The sequence below is a fragment of the Neocloeon triangulifer genome, unplaced genomic scaffold (assembly GCF_031216515.1).
Source record: "Neocloeon triangulifer isolate White Clay Creek 2 clone unplaced genomic scaffold, ASM3121651v1 ptg000012l, whole genome shotgun sequence".
NCBI lineage: Eukaryota > Metazoa > Arthropoda > Insecta > Ephemeroptera > Baetidae > Neocloeon > Neocloeon triangulifer.
Genome location: NW_026775554.1, coordinates 12,780,920 through 12,800,100, shown reverse-complemented (window position 1 = coordinate 12,800,100; position 19,181 = coordinate 12,780,920). Strand labels below are relative to the sequence as shown.

The 19,181-nt window shown below is 38.9% G+C and overlaps 3 protein-coding genes across 4 annotated transcripts in view; 1 reads left to right on the top strand and 2 right to left on the bottom strand.

Moving 5' to 3' along the window:
- LOC132196543 (early growth response protein 1-A-like) overlaps positions 1 to 8,332 on the top strand; it is a 32,099-nt gene extending 23,767 nt beyond the window's left edge. For both annotated transcript variants that reach the window (XM_059619278.1, XM_059619277.1), the window contains exon 2: positions 4,919 to 8,332. In XM_059619278.1, coding sequence (XP_059475261.1) covers positions 5,209 to 7,020 — 1,812 coding nt within the window. In that variant the 5' untranslated portion in view covers positions 4,919 to 5,208 and the 3' untranslated portion in view covers positions 7,021 to 8,332. The remainder of the gene's footprint in view (positions 1 to 4,918) is intronic.
- Positions 1 to 19,181, bottom strand: part of LOC132196544 (uncharacterized) — a 162,232-nt gene that overhangs the window by 27,143 nt on the left and 115,908 nt on the right. The window lies entirely within an intron of this gene.
- Positions 15,922 to 18,234, bottom strand: LOC132198271 (mucin-2-like). Its single transcript, XM_059622207.1, has 3 exons — positions 18,173 to 18,234; positions 16,504 to 17,951; positions 15,922 to 15,933 (listed from the first exon to the last, which is right to left on the bottom strand). Exons 1-3 carry the CDS (start codon positions 18,180 to 18,182, stop codon positions 15,922 to 15,924), a joined length of 1,470 nt encoding a protein of 489 aa, XP_059478190.1. The 5' UTR covers positions 18,183 to 18,234.

Sequence of the window (19,181 nt, the reverse complement as noted above, 5' to 3'; positions counted from 1 at the left end):
CAATCACTGGTACAGCAATATACAATATCGGTGGGGGGAATTGTGGCGACCGCAAGAATGCGGCGTCGGTAGTAGTAAAACAAAAGGAAGATTGCTGGAAATGTGATTATGAATTTCTGGTGCTGCGTAATTTTCACACCAAAATGATACACCTAGAGAGATGAGAGTATCATATAATAATACGCAAAGGGGGCGTTTTGTGTTTTCTCGGCACAACCGCCGAATTTGATAAATATTGAATTTGGACGGCCACTGTGGGGTTTTCTTATTTCATCCCACGCCCGGGCAGCTCTTTCTCATCAGCAGCAGCCACCGCACTGCTGCAACCGCAAGAGAGTGGATTTTCCTCGACGCATATTTATTTATGATACATCTGCCTACTGTAGATTGGAAACTCAATTCCGGCCCAAATCGAGTGTTGCCCTCGCAATTGAGATATTCTGAATAATTTTCTCACGGGATGTTTTTGAAAACAAATAATGAGAAGGAAGTCCCTTTTAATGAAATTTAAATTAATTATGTTGATTTCTGATTTTTAGTTGAATTTTAAAATTCAAGGATTTCTTAAGATGATTTTTTTATTATTTTTTTTATTGTAATACAGGATTCGTGCCAGTAATATTTGAGAGTTCTTGATAGATAAACAATAATAGCAAACAAAATGAAATGGGGAATACTAATTGCATATTTTCTCTCTAAATATGCAAAAGGGAATACACAAAGAATAAAAAAAAAATATTATTGAGCTTTAAATTATGTTGAATTGTTGAATTTCAGCAGACAATTTGAAGAAAATAAAAATTGAGCAATTTCCTGCGACGTTGATTTAGCACCAATTTGTCTGCTTGGCAGATCGTCGCTCGGCAACCCCAAGTGTTTAGCGAGCGGTGGATTAGCGGCAGGAAAACAATGCAAGGCGGTGTGTGTTTATCTGCTGAAGAGCAGGTCCGTCGTGTCGCGTCCCGAGAACGGCCGGTCACGGCTTGCTTTAAACTGATGGCATACATTAACTCGGTAATTAATTAGTATTGTACCTCGACACTCGCGACTTGCAGGCCATCAGCACTCTTGGTTAACAATTTCCAAGTGGCGCAAACGAGCGGGATAATTATTATCCGCGCGCTGCAACTTCATTGACCAAGACGCGAACACTGAACAAGTAAAACCTAACTATACACCACTGCCCATAATTGATTAGCCTCTGCCTGTATCTTAAGCTAATCAATTATAAAGTTATTTTAAACATACTGCAAAAAAAGTTTTGTTCACAGTAAACAATATTTACATATTTTGTCATTTATTAAAATTAAAATGAAATAATCGGTTTTAATTGTTTTTTTTTTCAATTGATTATAATACTTAAATTGGTGATTAAATGTTTAGAAATATTTATTCAACATATATTTTTTTTAAATTTATAATTGTAAATTGTTTAAATTTGTTTACTTTTTAAGTACGCGAAATTCCTGTGTAACGTGTCGATGGTTTAAAAATAACAATTAAAAGGAAATTAGGGTTTGAAATTTGCTTATTGATTTTTGCACATATTATTAAGTTATTCTTCTTTGATTGTTTGATTTTATAATTGATAAACAATCAAATATTTTTTCAACAATGAGGTTTCCAAACCTTTTAACTTTATAAATATTAATAACATAAATATATTGTTGCATTTGATCGTCACCCACGCATCCGCTTGAAAGCTTGTCCGAAATTCCACAAATCAGGTTTGCAGCGCCGAGAGTGTGAGAAAAAACTTTTTATTATTTATCTAAGCGCTCCTCCGCGTCTCCGGCAAAAGCCAGTCCATTAGGAGGCTGGTGCTCCTTTGTGGCTGAATACAAATTGGCAGCTCTGATGGCCGCCGTAAATGGGCCTAAAACGAAGCGGTGTGAATAAATTTTCGGAGCTTTTTCTGAGCAAAAGAAAAGTGCCGCGCGTGGCGGTGAATGAGCGCGAGAGAGCGAGCGGTCCTGCACGATGAAGATGACGTCGCTGCTGTGTGATGATATTTTATTGCTTCCCTTTTATTGGTCCGCGCCCGGCGTGCACATAAAAAAGGAGCACGGAATTTATTTCTAGTTAAAGATTACGGCATCCTAAATCAAAGTTTATTATTCGCTCCTTTATACGCGGCGTTATTATTATTATTCGGCGCGTATAGGGTTATAGCTTTATTATCAGCAGCGCCGCCGCCGCCGAATCACCTGTGGTCACTTCACAGGCACAAAAAGTGCATCGCTCGCGGCTGTTTTCTTTTCAGCCGCCAGATTTCTTCCATTGTTGTCGCCGCGGTAATTAGCCACATTTTTCACCGAATCGAGCGTGCGTTTTGTCATCTGCCTCATTTTCTCTTTTCTCTCTCGCGCGGCGCCACACAACTTGTCATGCAGCGCAGCTTTCGTCGGCGAAAATCGCTCTGAATCCTTTCGAAAATTTGTGTTGGTCGGGCCCTTCTCGTCCGGATTAACTAAATCTCCGAACTAAATTTCAATTTCACTTTTTTTTTTTAATCTGAAATGCAAACTTTTATGCGGCAATGGATGGAAAATTTCAGCTTTTTAATATTTAAACAGATTTTATTCATTTCGTCTATAAATGAACTTTTATTTTTTTAAATTTTGAAATACAGTTGATTATATATCTAAAGCCATCAATCATTTAAAATATATTCTTTTTTTTATTGTTGATTCTGTAGGCTTTATTTTTGTGTCATTTTCTTTTCCCACAATTATAAATGATAAATTTCCAATGACCAGCTTCACTGAATGACCAACGATAATTTTATTCCTTTATCTAAACGCTGGGAAAATGTATCAAGTCCCACACGATCGGAATGCAGTTGATTGATATTCCGCTTGCACAATGACATAATGGCCGATTATATCGAAGATGATTGATGGTCCGGACGGGAATTTTTCTGCTCCTTCGATCTTCTTTTCTTGCCCAGTAACTGGTCCGGCATCAGCAAATTAAATTGGCACTTGTGCCATTCTCGCAAGACAACACATTATTTTTTTAATTGCACAACTCTCGCGGCGGTGGTCACTGCCCGAGTGGTTTAGGTGGGTGCGCTATATTTTTACTGCGTATATATGTGTTTATTTTCGCCACTCCTGTATTTAGAAAATAACGTTTCAAGTCATTAGCGTCACCGCCGTTGTTCTTCATTAATGATGCATATTATGATGATTATGTGGCACTGGACGCTGCCACGGCCGCTTTTTAAATGTGAAAAAACGAGAGAGAATTCCCCCTCGATGTCATAGTCGACTTGGCGTTGGCTTAATTAATTAAAAAATTTATGAGGTGAATCGGGTAAATGCTTGCCGAGTGAAAAGGACTCAGCTTAATGGAGTCGTCAGGCGGGATGGATAAAAAAATCGCTATAAAAGTATAACATTTACGCTCTCTCGACAGATCTTATGAGCAGAGGGAAGTATTGAACCCGGCAGCGACCACATATATACAATATTCACACATTTATATATGCAACAATAATTAGTAATGTAAATTAACCGGTCGTCGATAAATCACAAAAATCCGCCCCGCCTCGGAACGCACAAACAACTCTTCAGAGAAAAAAATCAAGTCTCCTCAGAACCGTTTGGTCAATATTAGCCTTTTCAAAACATGAAAAATCTTTCCTTTATTTTTTACTTCGGAATGACTTAAACGTGATGAACATTTTTTATTCTTATATTTTTAACTTCAACAAAGAATATCTGAATCAAACATGCTTCTATGTACTCAATATTTACATTAGATGCAATACATACAAAATATGAAGTTTAATAAAGTTACTTTTTTTGTGCATATAGAAATTGAAACTGATAGTTGAAAACAACACTGGTTGTACAAATTTTTTAATAAATCCAAAAATAAATTATATTTTCAAGTCAATCACATGTCAACCATAGTTTAATTTTCAAGCAGGGATAAATGCAACCTTTTAGTAAACAATTTTCCTTTATTCGCTTTTAAGAGGCTGTATATTTTTTCACAAGTTAATTCCCTTATGTTGCTATTTTCCTTCTAATGGTGTCAATTCGCGCCTCCTTTATAACTGTCATTCGCGGCAAGGGTGACCTTTCCTGATGCATTATGGTCTATTTGCTGATAATTGCGTGGCTCGCGAGATACAAATGCGCGCATTTAAAATAAACGCGTGTGTTTATTTCCCTCAGGGTTACTGCCTCCATTATACTACGTCGCGCATAATTTCTCCACTCTCTGCTAACACACGGACGTACACACACGAGGGCAGCAGTCAATTGCAGGCGTTGAAATCACCCACGCTCGTCCGCCTTACTTGAGTGCAGCCGCGATCAATCCGATTAAATTATATTAAATTTCATCTGAAATATGGCGGCGAGCGCGGGCACGTCGCGGCCCAGTAATAAAATCGGGCGTGCGAAGAGCTCACCAAGCGCGGACAGGGGTTCCGAGAATAGTTTTCATGATTGCAGCCACTGCATGGTCTCTCTCTTTCTCTCTCCGCTTTATTTGCTCAGCCAGCAGCTTTCTCGTTCGGACAGTAGCCACTTAATTACACCTGTTGTTTCATCATCGATGTTTTATTATTATACGTGCCGAGTCTCGGCGGTAATAATACGGACAGAGAGACGAACCTTTGGAAAATAAAAGCAGGCAAAGCAAACCAGTTCGCGTCGTAAAATGTTATTAAACACAACAAAAAGCAATTTTTCTGGCCGAATAGCCGCTGAAAATGGAGGAAACGTTATCCTCACGTTTGACGGTCTGTAGGGTGGGAGGGGCTCGGACGAATCAGGTCACACATTATAAAATTCCGTTTTTTTATGCATTAATTTTTTTTTTTAATTATACCATTGCTGTGCATGCACGTGACCTCTAATTAAACTGCCGGTGCTAATGATGCCATTTGTTTTTGTTGCAGATTGAAGCGGCCATTTGCGGAGGTTGTGACCCTGTGGCCTCTGGTGGGAGCGTCTAAGCGCATCTCTTTCTCTGCAATCATCACTTACTGCACTTCTTCTTCAACTGCTGCTGATTATCCACCTGGACTGCAACGACAGAGACAATCAGTCGAAATTAACCAAGACATGAGAAGTGGGCCGGCTAGGATCGAGTTTCTTAATTTTCCGTTTTATTCCATTTCTTTGGCTCTCATAGTCCTTGGATCTGCGGCGACCGCGGCTGAGGACGTTCACGATTGGTGCTGCTAATATGGCGGAGACTGCAGTGACGTCAGCGTTACACCTGAACAACAACAGCCCGAACGCAACCAACAACAACCCGGTCAACTTCAAAAGCGGCAAGCACAAGCTGAAGCGGAAATGCCTGAACCAGGTCGTTGATAAGCTGAGCAAGGTGGGCAAACCGTCGCCGCCGCACAGCCCGACCAACAACAACAACAACTACAGACCCAACAACTACAAGAAGCTGAACCTGCTGAACCATGACGAGGACCTGGTGAGGAGTCACATGTACCAGGAACTGATCAAGAAAGAGAAGCTAATTATGATGGCGCCGTCCAGCGCCGACAAGAAGCACGAGACGCCAGCCTCCAAGATCAGGAGTCCGCCGCGCAAAAACGAGATCTTCCGCTTTGATAGCGTCGACCGGGAGCGCTACTCTCAAGGCCAGTGCGGCCGCATTGACGAGGAGGAGCCCTTGGAGGACGTCTTCAGCCCGGCGTCGTCGACCAAGACTCCATCCTTGGCTGTCAAGGAAGAGCCGGTCGACTCCAAGCACCACCTCCATCGCTACCCTGGCTGCGCGTGCGCGCACTGCACGCCCCTGGAGATCAGTCCCATGGACCGGTTCTTCCCGCTCGGCCTGAGCGGCATCCCGGCCTCACCGGTGTCTCCCTTGGCGCCGTGCACCCCCGGTGGCAACCTGCCCATCACGCCGTCGCCCATCTACAACCTTGAGTACCTCCATTCCAAGTACCTGCTCTCCTCGGAGTACTCGAAGAGACGCAGCCATTCCGACTCGGACATCCCCCTGTGGTTCGAGGGCGCCTCTTTGGCCATTTCCTTGGGCGCCGAGCACACTGCGGGGACAACCACCCTTTCCACCAGCAGCAGTGGTGCTCGAAAGCAGCACCGACACCACCGGACGGCCAAACCGCCCCTCAAAGGTGGCTCCCTCGAGTCCGAGTCATCGCAAGACTCGCCCTTGGACTTGTCAGTGCGCGGCTCCTCTCGTTCCATCAGCACCTCCTCCTCAGAATCGGTGTTCCTGTCGCGCCTGCGAGGGCAACAGGCGCCGCCAACGCCTCCCACGCCGCCGCAGTCGGCGTCGACGGCCGGCTCCCCCTCACCTTTGGCTCCGACGACGCCGACTCCGCCGCCAGCCACCCCAACTCCAACCGCCACCTACCTGCCTCGAAGTCTGGTGCCGGTGCCGGTTGTCAGGGGAGACGTCGCCTCCCCCACCACCAAGGAGTCGGTGGCCGTCAGGTACAACCTTGAAGTGTCTCCCGTGGTGGAGGAGATGCCGCCCGGCTCGGACGTCGCCTACGTTTGTCCCATCTGCGGGCAGATGTTCAGTCTGCACGACCGCCTGGCCAAGCACATGGCGTCCAGACACAAGAGCAAGCAGCAGTCTGAGCAGACGACCAAGGCGTACCTGTGCGAGGTTTGCCAAAGGTCATTCGCCCGCAGTGACATGCTGACGAGACACATGCGACTCCACACAGGCATCAAACCGTACACGTGTCGCGTCTGCGGCCAGGTCTTCTCGCGCTCGGATCACTTGTCCACGCATCAGCGCACCCACACAGGCGAAAAGCCGTACCGGTGCCCGCAGTGTCCGTACGCCGCCTGCCGACGAGACATGATCACCAGACACATGCGTACGCACGCCAGGTACGAGACCGGTGGCGGACCGCCACCCTCGGTGCTGCCCGATGGCACCAACAGCAGCGTCAGCGGCGGCTCGCCGGCGCCTCTGTCGCCCTCGCTGGCGCTCAGTTCGCTCTCTGTGCACTCGCCGTCGCCCGCCTCGCCACCCGAGCCCATGGACAACGACTGAGAGACTCGATTTGTTCGGAACTTCCAGGGTTCTGAATTCGGACAAATATGAAGTGCAGTGGTTTCATTTATTAATTAATTTTTTTTTAAATTATTGTTTGATGTAAAGAAAAAAAATCTCGATTGACCATTCCTGAATTGAGAACAAAAAGGAAACTGATTGATATTCTCGTAATTTTTTTTTTTTTGTGTTTCTTAAAAACAGACGTTTAAATTCTTAAATCAAATTAATCAAAGAATGCTTTGGTCCACCTGCGTGCGATCACTTTGCCAACTACTCTACCCCAAAAGTTGTTGCGTCACGGACTCGGTGACCCAGTATTATGCAGGACGACGTGCTGTCTGAGCCGACATATAAAAAGCGGCGGCTGATGTGAAATTCAGCTCGGTTCCCATGCGTAGAGCAGTTCGGGTTTTTTTATCTCGCGAAGTGGTCGCGCTCGGTGAACTCGCCGATTCTTTTTTTTTTTACTAAAAATTATAAGCTGAACAATTTTTTAACAGCGAACAAAAATTGCAAACACAGGTGCCAAATATTGTTGTGGCCAGTTGAAAAGAAAACGGAAAAGATTTTTAAGCTTTTTTTTTTATCTATATCCCTCAATTTGGAAAGTGCCAGTAAGAAACGACAATTTTTTCTTCAGTTAGCGAATCTCGTGAAAAGTTGCTCTCAGAAAAGCCATACAATTTTTTTTCATGCATTTCGAAAAGTAGTAGCAAATATAATATGAGGTGTAATGGAAAACCCGACTTTCACTGGATTCTAGTCTTGATCACATTCACACATAAACACACCACACACGAACGCGAAAATCACATCCACATGTAATTTATTTGTAGAATGATAAATTAATAAGTCCATTAAATTATTGCTTCATGTACAGGTACGTCGTATATAAATATTATTTGTTGTTTTTCTTTTTATTCCATCTTTTTCTCTCTTGGGTATGTAATTAATCGCGCGCCGTTTTCCTTCTTTGCGTGTGTCATCGCCGGCTGATTTATCACTTGTACAGGGCATTATTAATTGAGAACAATATATGCAACTGCACTCGTAAAACTCCCTCTAAATTTTTGCAATTCACGAGAGTTGAAATTTTAAAGATGATGTTAATCGTTGCCACATTTTCATCTGATAGTTAATTAATAATAGCGAGTGTTTATATATCTCTTTCTCTATCTCTCTCCCTCTTTCAAATTTGACGCGAAATTTAAATGCTTTAAAATTCATATCACTCTACATAACTTACTAATAATCTAGTAAAATTATAATAATGTTAAAATGGTATAATATGAAGGAAAAAACGCTCTCTTTTACCTTATGAACACAATGCCTTCCTAAGAGTAAATCAAATTTTAAGCTTTTCCAAGAACATATACAACGCTTTTCATCTCACTTTTTAACGAAGGAAGCTTCGATTTTGACTAAAGGGTATTTTTATATTACAAAAAGTGTAGGAAAAACGACCACCGCTCTTTTTCTCTCGCTCACTATGTATAACACTCACGCACTATAGACTTTGCAAAATTCATTAACTTTCGAGATCAGCTGGACTGTAGTTGGTTAGTGTGACTTGTTGGAATTACGATTAATCAATTTAGCATTGGAATACTTAAAAAGGATATTTATTAATGTGGGGATGTAGCTGTTTTTTATTCTCAACTATAATCAAGTGCTCATTTGGCTCACTTTGAATTTTGATGTTGAGACGTGGAAAATACGCGTACACTCACACACACACTTACACTTTCGCATGTCAGCCTTTAATAAATATATAAATTATATTCGAAAATGCTCAATGTACGTTGTAAGTTTAAAATTAATTTTAAAAAATGATAAAAAGAAACCAAGTGTCCGTAATAATTACGTGGCGTTAACTACAATCAAAATGCGAATTTTTAACAAAAACACACACAGTCTCTCTTTTAATTAAGAATCCCCTCCGACACAAAATTGAATTGAAATCACAAAGGCCTATATCATCCACAGTTTATAGGAAAACCTTTTGGATCTAATCATAAAAAAAATAATTGCTCTCTCAATGGATGATGTATCTGAAAGCTACTGAAAATTTTAATAATCTCGCCATTTGTGCATCCTTATTTTGGCAGGATATTTATGTGGAAATTAAATTTTAAGAAATTATGGAAGTGTATAAAAAATCTTTCTGCTTCAACACTCGCGAGCGAATGCTTTAAAACTGTTTTTGGAGTTGACAATATTGTGATTTTCATGTCTTTGATTAAGCCCAGAAGTGATATGTGTCATATTGTTGAACAACTAACTAAACTATACAACACTGTTTGAACAAAAAAGAGCTTAAACAAGGAAAACAAGCAAAAGAATCAATTTTTGAATGGATCAAAAAAAGAGTGCCCATCTTCCGCGATTTTGATTTGCCTGAATGTAAATAAGTAAGACACACTCTTTAGAAGACATGTTCTCTGCTTTGGAACACAAGCCATTTTTCATGTTTTTGAAGCATATATTGCTGTTTGTGGTTATAAATTCATACTTCGCTGTAGAATGTAAAAAAGGATCTACTTTTAAGTAAGTGAGAGTAACTTATAATTTATATACACACCCCCTAATTAATTGTAATAACCGAGTTTGTTTTGTCAATTTGCCCTGCGTTGAAATATCATTTGTAGAAAATTTGTTTTTTGATTCGAAATCAAACGAGTATTATTATTTTTAATACACGGCCAATTTATTCGCGCGGAGCATGACAAGAGCTCACGTGAATTGTTGCGTTCTTTTTTTTATTCAATTACACGTACGTACGTATATGTGTTTTTATTCTGTGAAAAATCTCAAATTTTTGCTCAATTGTGTGGATATGATGAGATACATGTGACTTGATTTTGACGTGGTTATAATTTTTATAAGGAAAAAAGAAAAACTTGACACACACAAAGCCACTACTTAATGCGAAGATACGACAAAAAAAACTCTTGACCATTGTAATGACGAGTAATAATAAAAAAAATAAATAAAAATTGTTGTAATAAGAGTAATTAAGATAATGATTTTGCACTCCCTTTTATCGGTAGGAATCTAATTCAGATATTTCTAAAAAAAAATATTTCCGATGTATTCTCTTTGCAGGAAAAAAATACTGAAAAATTGTCAAAAAACCACTACTTGAAAAAACACTGTGTCGCATTTGAGAATATATTTTGAATAAAAACTCATTGTGAATTTAAAAATGGATACGCTTGCATTTTTTTTCCTTCACACTCCTACTAGACTCATAAATTATAAAAAGCAGCCCAGTTGGCGCAATTTTATCCTGAGTACATTTTCTTGGTACGAGAAGCCAACGCCTTTTCCAATCTCAATCAGGTGTAACTGAATTACACATTTTAATTCGGCCCCTCCGGCCATTTGACTTCTTCTAACTGCTGCTGCTGCTGTGATACAGTTTATTTAATAAATAATAAGATCAAAATTCGCCAGATAAGGCCACTTACGCAGAAGCGACCTCGCTAAAGGAGTTATAAATCGCATGCACTAATTGTAATTTAAAGGAGGTGCACACACCTGAAGGAAAGGGCATCTCTCTCGCCCGCTCTTAATAAACACGGACGAGATCAATTTAGCAGATTATTAACCAGAGCTCATTTTCATTTAAATTAACAGCTCATTATTTTATGATCTCGGCCAGATTAATAATAAAAATGAACCTGCCTGAATGCTGCTTGTGTTTGGTTTAATTACTGTTCATTCCCATAAATTTTATCTCAGTCGTTTTGAGTTACTGAGGAAAAGAAATTGCTAATTTTGGTTTTAATTTTTATTTAATGTTAGGCCTAACGTTTAAGTTTAAAAAAAATGCATAATGTAAAACTAGGAGGATCCTCTTATAACTTCTACTTAAATTGATTACCCTAATCAACTAAAATAATTAGACCACAAAATATTTGGCCCGTTTTTTTAAGAAAAAGGCAATTAATTTATGGCAAGCAATAATATATTAATAATTAGTAAAAGGTAGCCTCTCATAATAATTTACAATTGATGCTTGCTTTGATTGTTAACGAAAATAATATAAATAATTAGAAAAATATAACTTAGTTTTGTTATTTTGAAAGATAAATTTTACTAAAAAAATATATTTTTTGCACTTATTATAAAAATATGATTTTATAATTATAAAATGTTTTAGTTAATCATATTTATTTACAAATAAGATTATTGAATAATTTGCATTGCTATAAAGCGAAGGAAAAGTCAAGTAATTTTTATTTTTATAAATAAATGTATATTATAATTTGGAAAAAATTGTGAAAATTAGTTCTTTAACTTGCACTAAAATGCAATTCTCTTCTTTGTCCCTTGGGCATTCCATTTTTTCTTCATTTATATTTGATGAAATTGTTTAAAACAATAAAAATAAACATTAAAAATGTAACAACCATAGAAATTTTATATGTTAAAAAATTTTATGAATTAGATACATTTATGTAGTGATATTTTAGTTTCAGAAATTTGTTTATTTTATTATTCTAGTGAATTTTCGTGGCAAACTCCAAGCGTGTGGCAAGCTCACGATCGTATTATAAAAAAGCAATCCTCGCACATTGGCATATCAAATATTCAAAAGAACGATGATTCACCATTGTGAGCGCGCGCGACAAGTCGCGAGGGCAGGCGCGATATCTGCATTCAGCACGCCGAGGACGATTTTATTGTTACGCCGCTGGTCTAAATATTTATATTTGCGAAGCGCGAGCGAGACGAGTCACGCTTTTTGGCCGGCTATCAATCGCCTGCTCTGCTCCGCTGCCATAAGTAAGTGCATAAAATCACGCGCGCCTTATTTACAATTACACACAATGCTATCTGCACAGCCTCCGCGAGACGATGGCGCAATTTTCGGTTTCGAAGCAGTCGTTTGCGACGGATAAGTGCGTGATTTATTGCGATTGAATTTTGCTTGAGAGAGGCAACTAGCGCCGCAGACCGGCAATTTTGTAATGATTATCCACACCACCAACACCAAGAGTGTTCAACTCACCTGCATATTATAAAATACAAAAATAAAAATTGAGAAGCTTTTCTTCTTTTTTCACCCATTAACCCAAATTAATTATGTACTTACTTAGTTAATTAATTTTTAAACCCAAATGCCATTATTTGTTAAAAAAAAATAGATTATAATCCCATAAATTATAAGCTTATATACATATAGCAATTAAATTCCCCCCCCCTCCCACTATTTATTTAATAATCCCTTGTTTGCTTAAATTTCTGCTCTTCCTTGATTTTTTTTATTATATTTTTATTATTATTATTTATTATTAAATGTTTGCCCTCTTTATTTATATTAGACTTAATTTAATTGATAATCCAATTAAACACAAATAATGATTTGACACACTTCTATAAAAAGACACTTCCATTATTTCTTGTCATTTTATGGCCATTATTCGTGCAATATAATTTGATTGTGTTGTTCTTATATAAGTCATTAAAAGTACCGAGTAATAGTTGGAGAATAATAATCTTATCTTGCTGCACCATTCACTTTTAATTCTTTTATTGCGAATGATCCGTTTAAATTCCCAAAATGTAAGTTGCTCATTATTGACTGGTGCAGGTTAACTTGAGTTTATAAATGGATCTTTTCCTCTAATGCGTCCACGTCAGATGAACAAAAAAATTCGACGCAAGTCGAACCTGCGTGAAAATCGAATGCGCGTCATCTTCAAACGTAATTAGCCGCTAATTATGACAATCAGCATTGTGGAATAGTGATGAATAGACCGCGCGAAATAAAATCAGTGAGGCCCTCGGGTGAATATTTTTTCGCGCGTCGTCAGCGCCTCGTTGCAGAAACACAAATAGCAAGAGCCGACCTTTATATTGTATTTGGGTTTGTAATCACTATGATTATTAAAGTAATTCGCCAGCACCTTTGGCGCACCGCGAGTCGCGAATTCAAATAGACTCGGATGGCAGTGGCGGTTGCGGCGAGCTGATTGATTTTCTTTTCTTTCTCTTGTGTAATTCAATAGCTCTGGTGCCGGCGCGCCGTGTCCCCTTTTTGGCTGGATCAATTTTATAATTCGGCGAATTTTTTCCACCACCGCAGAAATCAATCAAGCCGATTCTTGTTATTTTTACACTAAATTTTATGCTCAATGAGGTTCATACACAAGATTGCGTGAGGACCGCAGAAGAAAATTGAAACAGATCACTAAAATTGGCTGGCTTTGCTATTCGCTACTCGTTAAAACATGTCCTGATGTTGAAAACGAAACTAAAAAAATAATGTTAATTGATTAAAACTAACAATTTTTTATAACAAATTTATTGTAAAAGCAAAAATTTGTATAGCTCAAGATTGACAAACAGTACTGAAACTGGTAGTGTAATTTAATCTCTGCATTTATTTTTTTTTTCATTTATTTATTTTTATAACAAAATTTAAATTTAAAGCGAGAAGACAAAGTTTTACTTCAATTTTACGAACGTCTCCTCAAGTGCCAACTTCTTTACTCTATACATAAATTTAATTTGCAAGAGTTTTGGTTTGCCAGTAATACATCATAAAAACGAAAAACATTATATTAGAAATTTTTTATTCCTTTAAATTCTTATTAATTATCATGATTTCTTATCTGAATATAGATATATAAGGAGCAATGAGCATACATAAATTCAGGAACATCTAACTAGAATAATTATCCGTTACACAAAAAGAATTTACTGTTTAATCCTTCATATTAATAGTGGTTAATGACTATGAAAACTTATTTAATGATAAGGTAATTTAAATATTGTAATTAGTCAGTGTAAAAGACTATTATATGAAATAAATACTTTTAAAAGATCATTAAAACTAAAATTGATATATAACAATGAAATAATAAATTATATTTAATTGAAGTATAATTATTTTAAATTACATTTTATATAGTATAAAAATTTAAATTTTAAATAATAGTATATGCAATAAAAAAAGATTGAATACATTCTTTATAACGATTTATAGTAAATAGACCACGCATGAATAAAATTGGTGATGTCTTATTCAGCAAAGTATTTCACTGAATCCTAGTGAAATCGCACATCAAACGGTCACTGATCCAGCGTTGATCTCGCACTCGTCCATTAAAGAGTCATAATTCAAGCCCGAGAGTGGCAAAAACAATTATGCCCCACTCGGTGCTGAGGCGAGATGATCAGCTCGATCAATAATGGCGATAATCGACGCACCGCGCGCGGCTGCATTGGAGAGAAAGAAATTACACCTCGCAGCAGCACGCGTTGTGCACGAGCGCGTTTGCTGCAGCCGCGACCGACGAATCTGCTCTGCTCATTTGCATCTCGCAGGTTCAATCACGACCCATTTTTTTCCTGCGGAATTCGCGGCGGTCAATCAGGAAATCGAATCGCACACCTTCGCGAGGAGAAATTGAATGCTCGGGTGAAAAAGAAAGCTTTTTATACAAAAATAGACCACATAATTATGTATCAACTTTTTATTTATTGGTTCAGCGAGCGCCGCGTTAAAAGCTTTTATGTATAAACTACGTTTCATGATGATGTTTAATGGCAGAAATAATTTTCGCCACTTTAAAATAGTAATAAATTGCTCGCTCTATAGCTATTGAATTGCTGCACATTTTTGAGTATTTATCACAAATACCAAATGCGTAATAAAGAAGTGTTATAATAAAAAACTTACTATACAGAAAAAAATTATTCAAAGTTTCTTCATATAAAAATGGATAACAAAAGCCTTAAGCTAATCTAAAAAGGTGATAAAAACTGCATTAGTTTTCCAGAAATTTTAAAATCTGTATAAGAGGAATATGCCAATGATAATTTTGTAATATGTTGACAATTATGCAATGAGTGAAAATGTATTTTTTGATAAAACTGTGTTCCTTAAAATTTAATATTTTAATTTTTTGGTAGAATTTCACGTTCAAATCACCATTAATATTTTGAATAAACATTTACTTAACTGTTAAAACTTCTGATAAGACTTTCATAATATTATTTTAATATTGTAGAAATATACAAAGATTAATATTAAAATCTTCCCTCATATTGTGAAAATAAGTCCTGTAAGTATATCAGCATGTGTATGATAATTCAAATTAGACAATTTGTGCATGGTTGAGTAAACAAATTACTGAACAAGTTAGTGACAAATACAAAAAAAGAAACTGGTTTTTTATTCTTAATCACCGCTAAAAAAAATTGCAAATATTATTCAAATTCCTACCGAAAATTCCAGAATTGTGCACAATTAAATACTACGGACCACTCAAGGCAGGACTGGCAGAAGAGATCTTTTCGCCTCTATAAAAACATTTATAAGACTATTAGGCGGCCGAGGGACGTGCGGTCGTAAAAGTGCACAAGCCACTTTGACGAGTGGCTCAATTTGCATGCATTAATTTTGCTTCTCCCCCGGCAGCAACCGAGCAAGGTTTTGCGCCTGCATATTAAATGAACGAAAAACAAAGGCGAGACGCTTGTCGGCGAAGGAGAGGAGCAGTCCGAATTCTCGGTATCACTTAGGTTATAAATGTGACAATTAGACGCGCTTCCAGCAAACAATATGGCCATAAACTCCCGCCGAATGTGGACTTGCTTTTTTGGTGCGGCTTTTTTGTGAATTTTAATTCAAATCTTGCCAGGTTCCGAGAATTGCAGAGCAAAATAAAATGATAATAAGCAGTAACATCACCCGCATGTCAACTTTTCTCGAATGAACAAGAAAGTAGTCGGTTTGTTCATTCGCCGCGCCACTCGTTTTGTTTTGCGTTCATTTTTCATGTGTGCCCGCGGACACAATGGAAGGAAGATCTAATCTGCGGCCGCCGCCGCTGATTGATGATTATCGGCGCAAAAAGTTGGCCACTGCCTTCGATATTTATTCTAGATGCGCGTCTGATTGAATTGCACATGAGAGCGTTTGAACAATAAATCACAAGAGTAGTTTTATTTTCCCAGTTTACCGTGATTGTTCATGCTTTTTTCATGGAATGGAAATAGATTTGAGTGAACGTATTTGATTTATTCCAATAGTAAGAATGTCACCTAATTTTCCCACGAGCAAGGAGTGAATTAATCCACCATGGAGTAAAAATGGAGAAAATATCATCGATTCCTCATAAAAATTTATTTTATTGATATCTATTATTCCGCTGTTTTACATGAAATGATCATATTAAGAGCTCCAAATAATAATTTGTTTGGTAACTGTATCATTTTTTTTTTAATATTTCCAATTATCTAAAATAATCGTAATACAGTTCATGCAAAAATTTACAGTGAATATTCTATCAATTAGCGAGCCAAACCGCAATCTGAATATCTATGATATGTACACACTCCATAATATGAGCTATAGTACAGACCACTGGGGCATTTAATTAAATATGGAATTCCCCATTCGCATTCACAATAGCTGTTGCAGTCATTTGGATTTGCCATACATATGAACCAAGATCGACATACAACATTTCGGCAGACGGGTCTGGGAGGTAAAGTTGTTGGTACTCTGGTAGTCGTTTTTAGGGTGGTTGTTGGTGGCCTAGTTGTTGGTTGAGTCGTGGTCGTTGGCCTAATTGTTGTCTGGGTCGTGGTTGGTGGCCTAGTTGTTGCCTGGGTCGTGGTTGGTGGCCTAGTTGTTGCCTGGGTCGTGGTTGGTGGCCTAGTTGTAGCCTGGGGCGTGGTTGGTGGCCTAGTTGTTGGTTGAGTCGTGGTTGGTGGCCTAGTTGTTGCCTGGGTCGTGGTTGGTGGCCTAGTTGTAGCCTGGGGCGTGGTTGGTGGCCTAGTTGGTTGAGTCGTGGTTGGTGGCCTAGTTGTTGCCTGGGTCGTGGTTGGTGGCATAGTAGTTGGTTGAGTCGTGGTTGGTGGCTTAGTTGTTGCCTGGGTCGTGGTTGGTGGCCTAGTTGTTTCCTGAGTCGTGGTTGGTGGCCTGGTTGTAGCCTGGGTCGTGGTTGGTGGCCTAGTTGTTTCCTGGGTCGTGGTTGGTGGCTTAGTTGTTGGTTGAGTCGTGGTTGGTGGCCTAGTTGTTGCCTGGGTCGTGGTTGGTGGCATAGTAGTTGGTTGAGTCGTGGTTGGTGGCTTAGTTGTTGCCTGGGTCGTGGTTGGTGGCCTAGTTGTTTCCTGGGTCGTGGTTGGTGGCCTGGTTGTTTCCTGGGTCGTGGTTGGTGGCCTAGTTGTTTCCTGGGTCGTGGTTGGTGGCCTAGTTGTTGCCTGGGTCGTGGTTGGTGGCATAGTAGTTGGTTGAGTCGTGGTTGGTGGCTTAGTTGTTGCCTGGGTCGTGGTTGGTGGCCTAGTTGTTTCCTGGGTCGTGGTTGGTGGCCTGGTTGTAGCCTGGGTCGTGGTTGGTGGCCTAGTTGTTTCCTGGGTCGTGGTTGGTGGCCTAGTTGTTTCCTGGGTCGTGGTTGGTGGCCTGGTTACTGGCTGGGCCGTGGTTGTTGGTAGGGTCGTAGTAGGTGGACTAGTGGCTGGTTGAGGCGTGTTTGGAGGCCTTGTTGTTGGCCTTGTAGTTGATTCCACGATTGTCGACGTTATTTGAGGTGTGGTGAAGGTTTGGGCTGTTGTAGGGGCTGCAGGGGTTGTGTTTGTTATTATTGGGTCTAAAGGTTTTCCAGTTGTTAAATTTTCTTCACAACTACAGTTGTGAGGCCAGTCGCAGAGTTCTGTTTCGTAATTGTAGTGGAGCCCTGAAGGACACGGAATCCTGACAGGGCCGTTTGGACCACATCTGCAAAAACTGCAACATTCACCAGGGTTTGGAATGTTGACGGTGCCAATACCACATGTAGTGTTTGGGCAGATAACGTTGCTGCAATCAAATGCAATTGGTTTGTATGAGCTTTGAGTTAGAGCGTTGGCTGCCATCTGTGTTGAGGACCATCCCAAAGTAGTGATTAATAACCACCCAAGAAAACGATCTGAAAATTTGAAAATAAGATGTTAAAATTTCGTCTTTCAATAATGCTGCTTAGTGTTTGGAATTAAATATCATTAATTTCTATGGAAATTATGTTTTAATTTCTCACTGATAAGTTGAGTTAACATTAAAGAAATTATAATTTTAAACTTAAACGTTAATGAAATGGCTTATTCCGTTGCATTGGGGATTAATATTATAAATAAAAAAGTTTCTACTCACTTTCTGCCATGGTGGATCTATGCTCTGGTTTTGTCCTCACTCAACTTGCAATTGAACATCCGAATCACTCTTCTCCGTTTTTTATACCAATTGGTGCCAAATTTAATCAGTATTTCTTGAAAATTATGTGGTATCTTTACAAGCAATTCAGAAAACTGGTGCCCATTATTTCTTACGCCTACAATTAACAGCAATAATTGTTATGACGTGATTGCTTTATTATCCATTTGTCATACTTATACTGAACGCACACTGCATTGTCGCTTCAAGATGGGACTCAATTGAACAATTACAAAATTGTTTTGTTGGAAAATGTAATAAATAAATAAAAAATACCCCAAGTATGTATTTTAATCTCTTCCAAACATTTTTTTAGCTTTTATGAACATTACGTAGGACAATAAAATCTATAAAATTTAGCGCAGGCAATTATAATGGCAATGCTAAAATAATTCACATTTTTAAATAGGCAGATAATATTCGTTACTGCCCATTTGGCAATTTTGGCAGTAATTCTAATCATAAAGCAATTCTTGGTAATGCTTGAAGTACAAGAAGTAATTCTTAAATTTTTAAAGCCAAACAAATATTGATTTTTTTTTAACTGAAGGATAATCAAAATTTTGTATAACAGATATAAATTAAAAAATTGAATTCTTAATTAAAATGTGATTTCTAGAATGAAAAATAATTTTTGTGGTCTTTTTTTAAATACGCATATGATAATCATTTTGGGAAGCTGAAATCATTTCAGAGGCAAAGTCGCTCGCGGCTGATTCATGGCTCATCGAGTTCCTCCAGCAGGCGGTAATTACAAGAAGAGAACTTGGCTTTATATTCGCAAGTCTGCTGGCGACGTTGAAACTCCAGAGGAGCAGCATCTCGGTCCGCACGAGCTGCGCAGTCAGTGATTATTACACTGCGGTGGATGGCTTGGGTGCATGATGCGTTCACCTGCGCTGCGGAGAGCCGCGGGTTGTTGTGCATGATGATGATGCTGCCGCCGCCA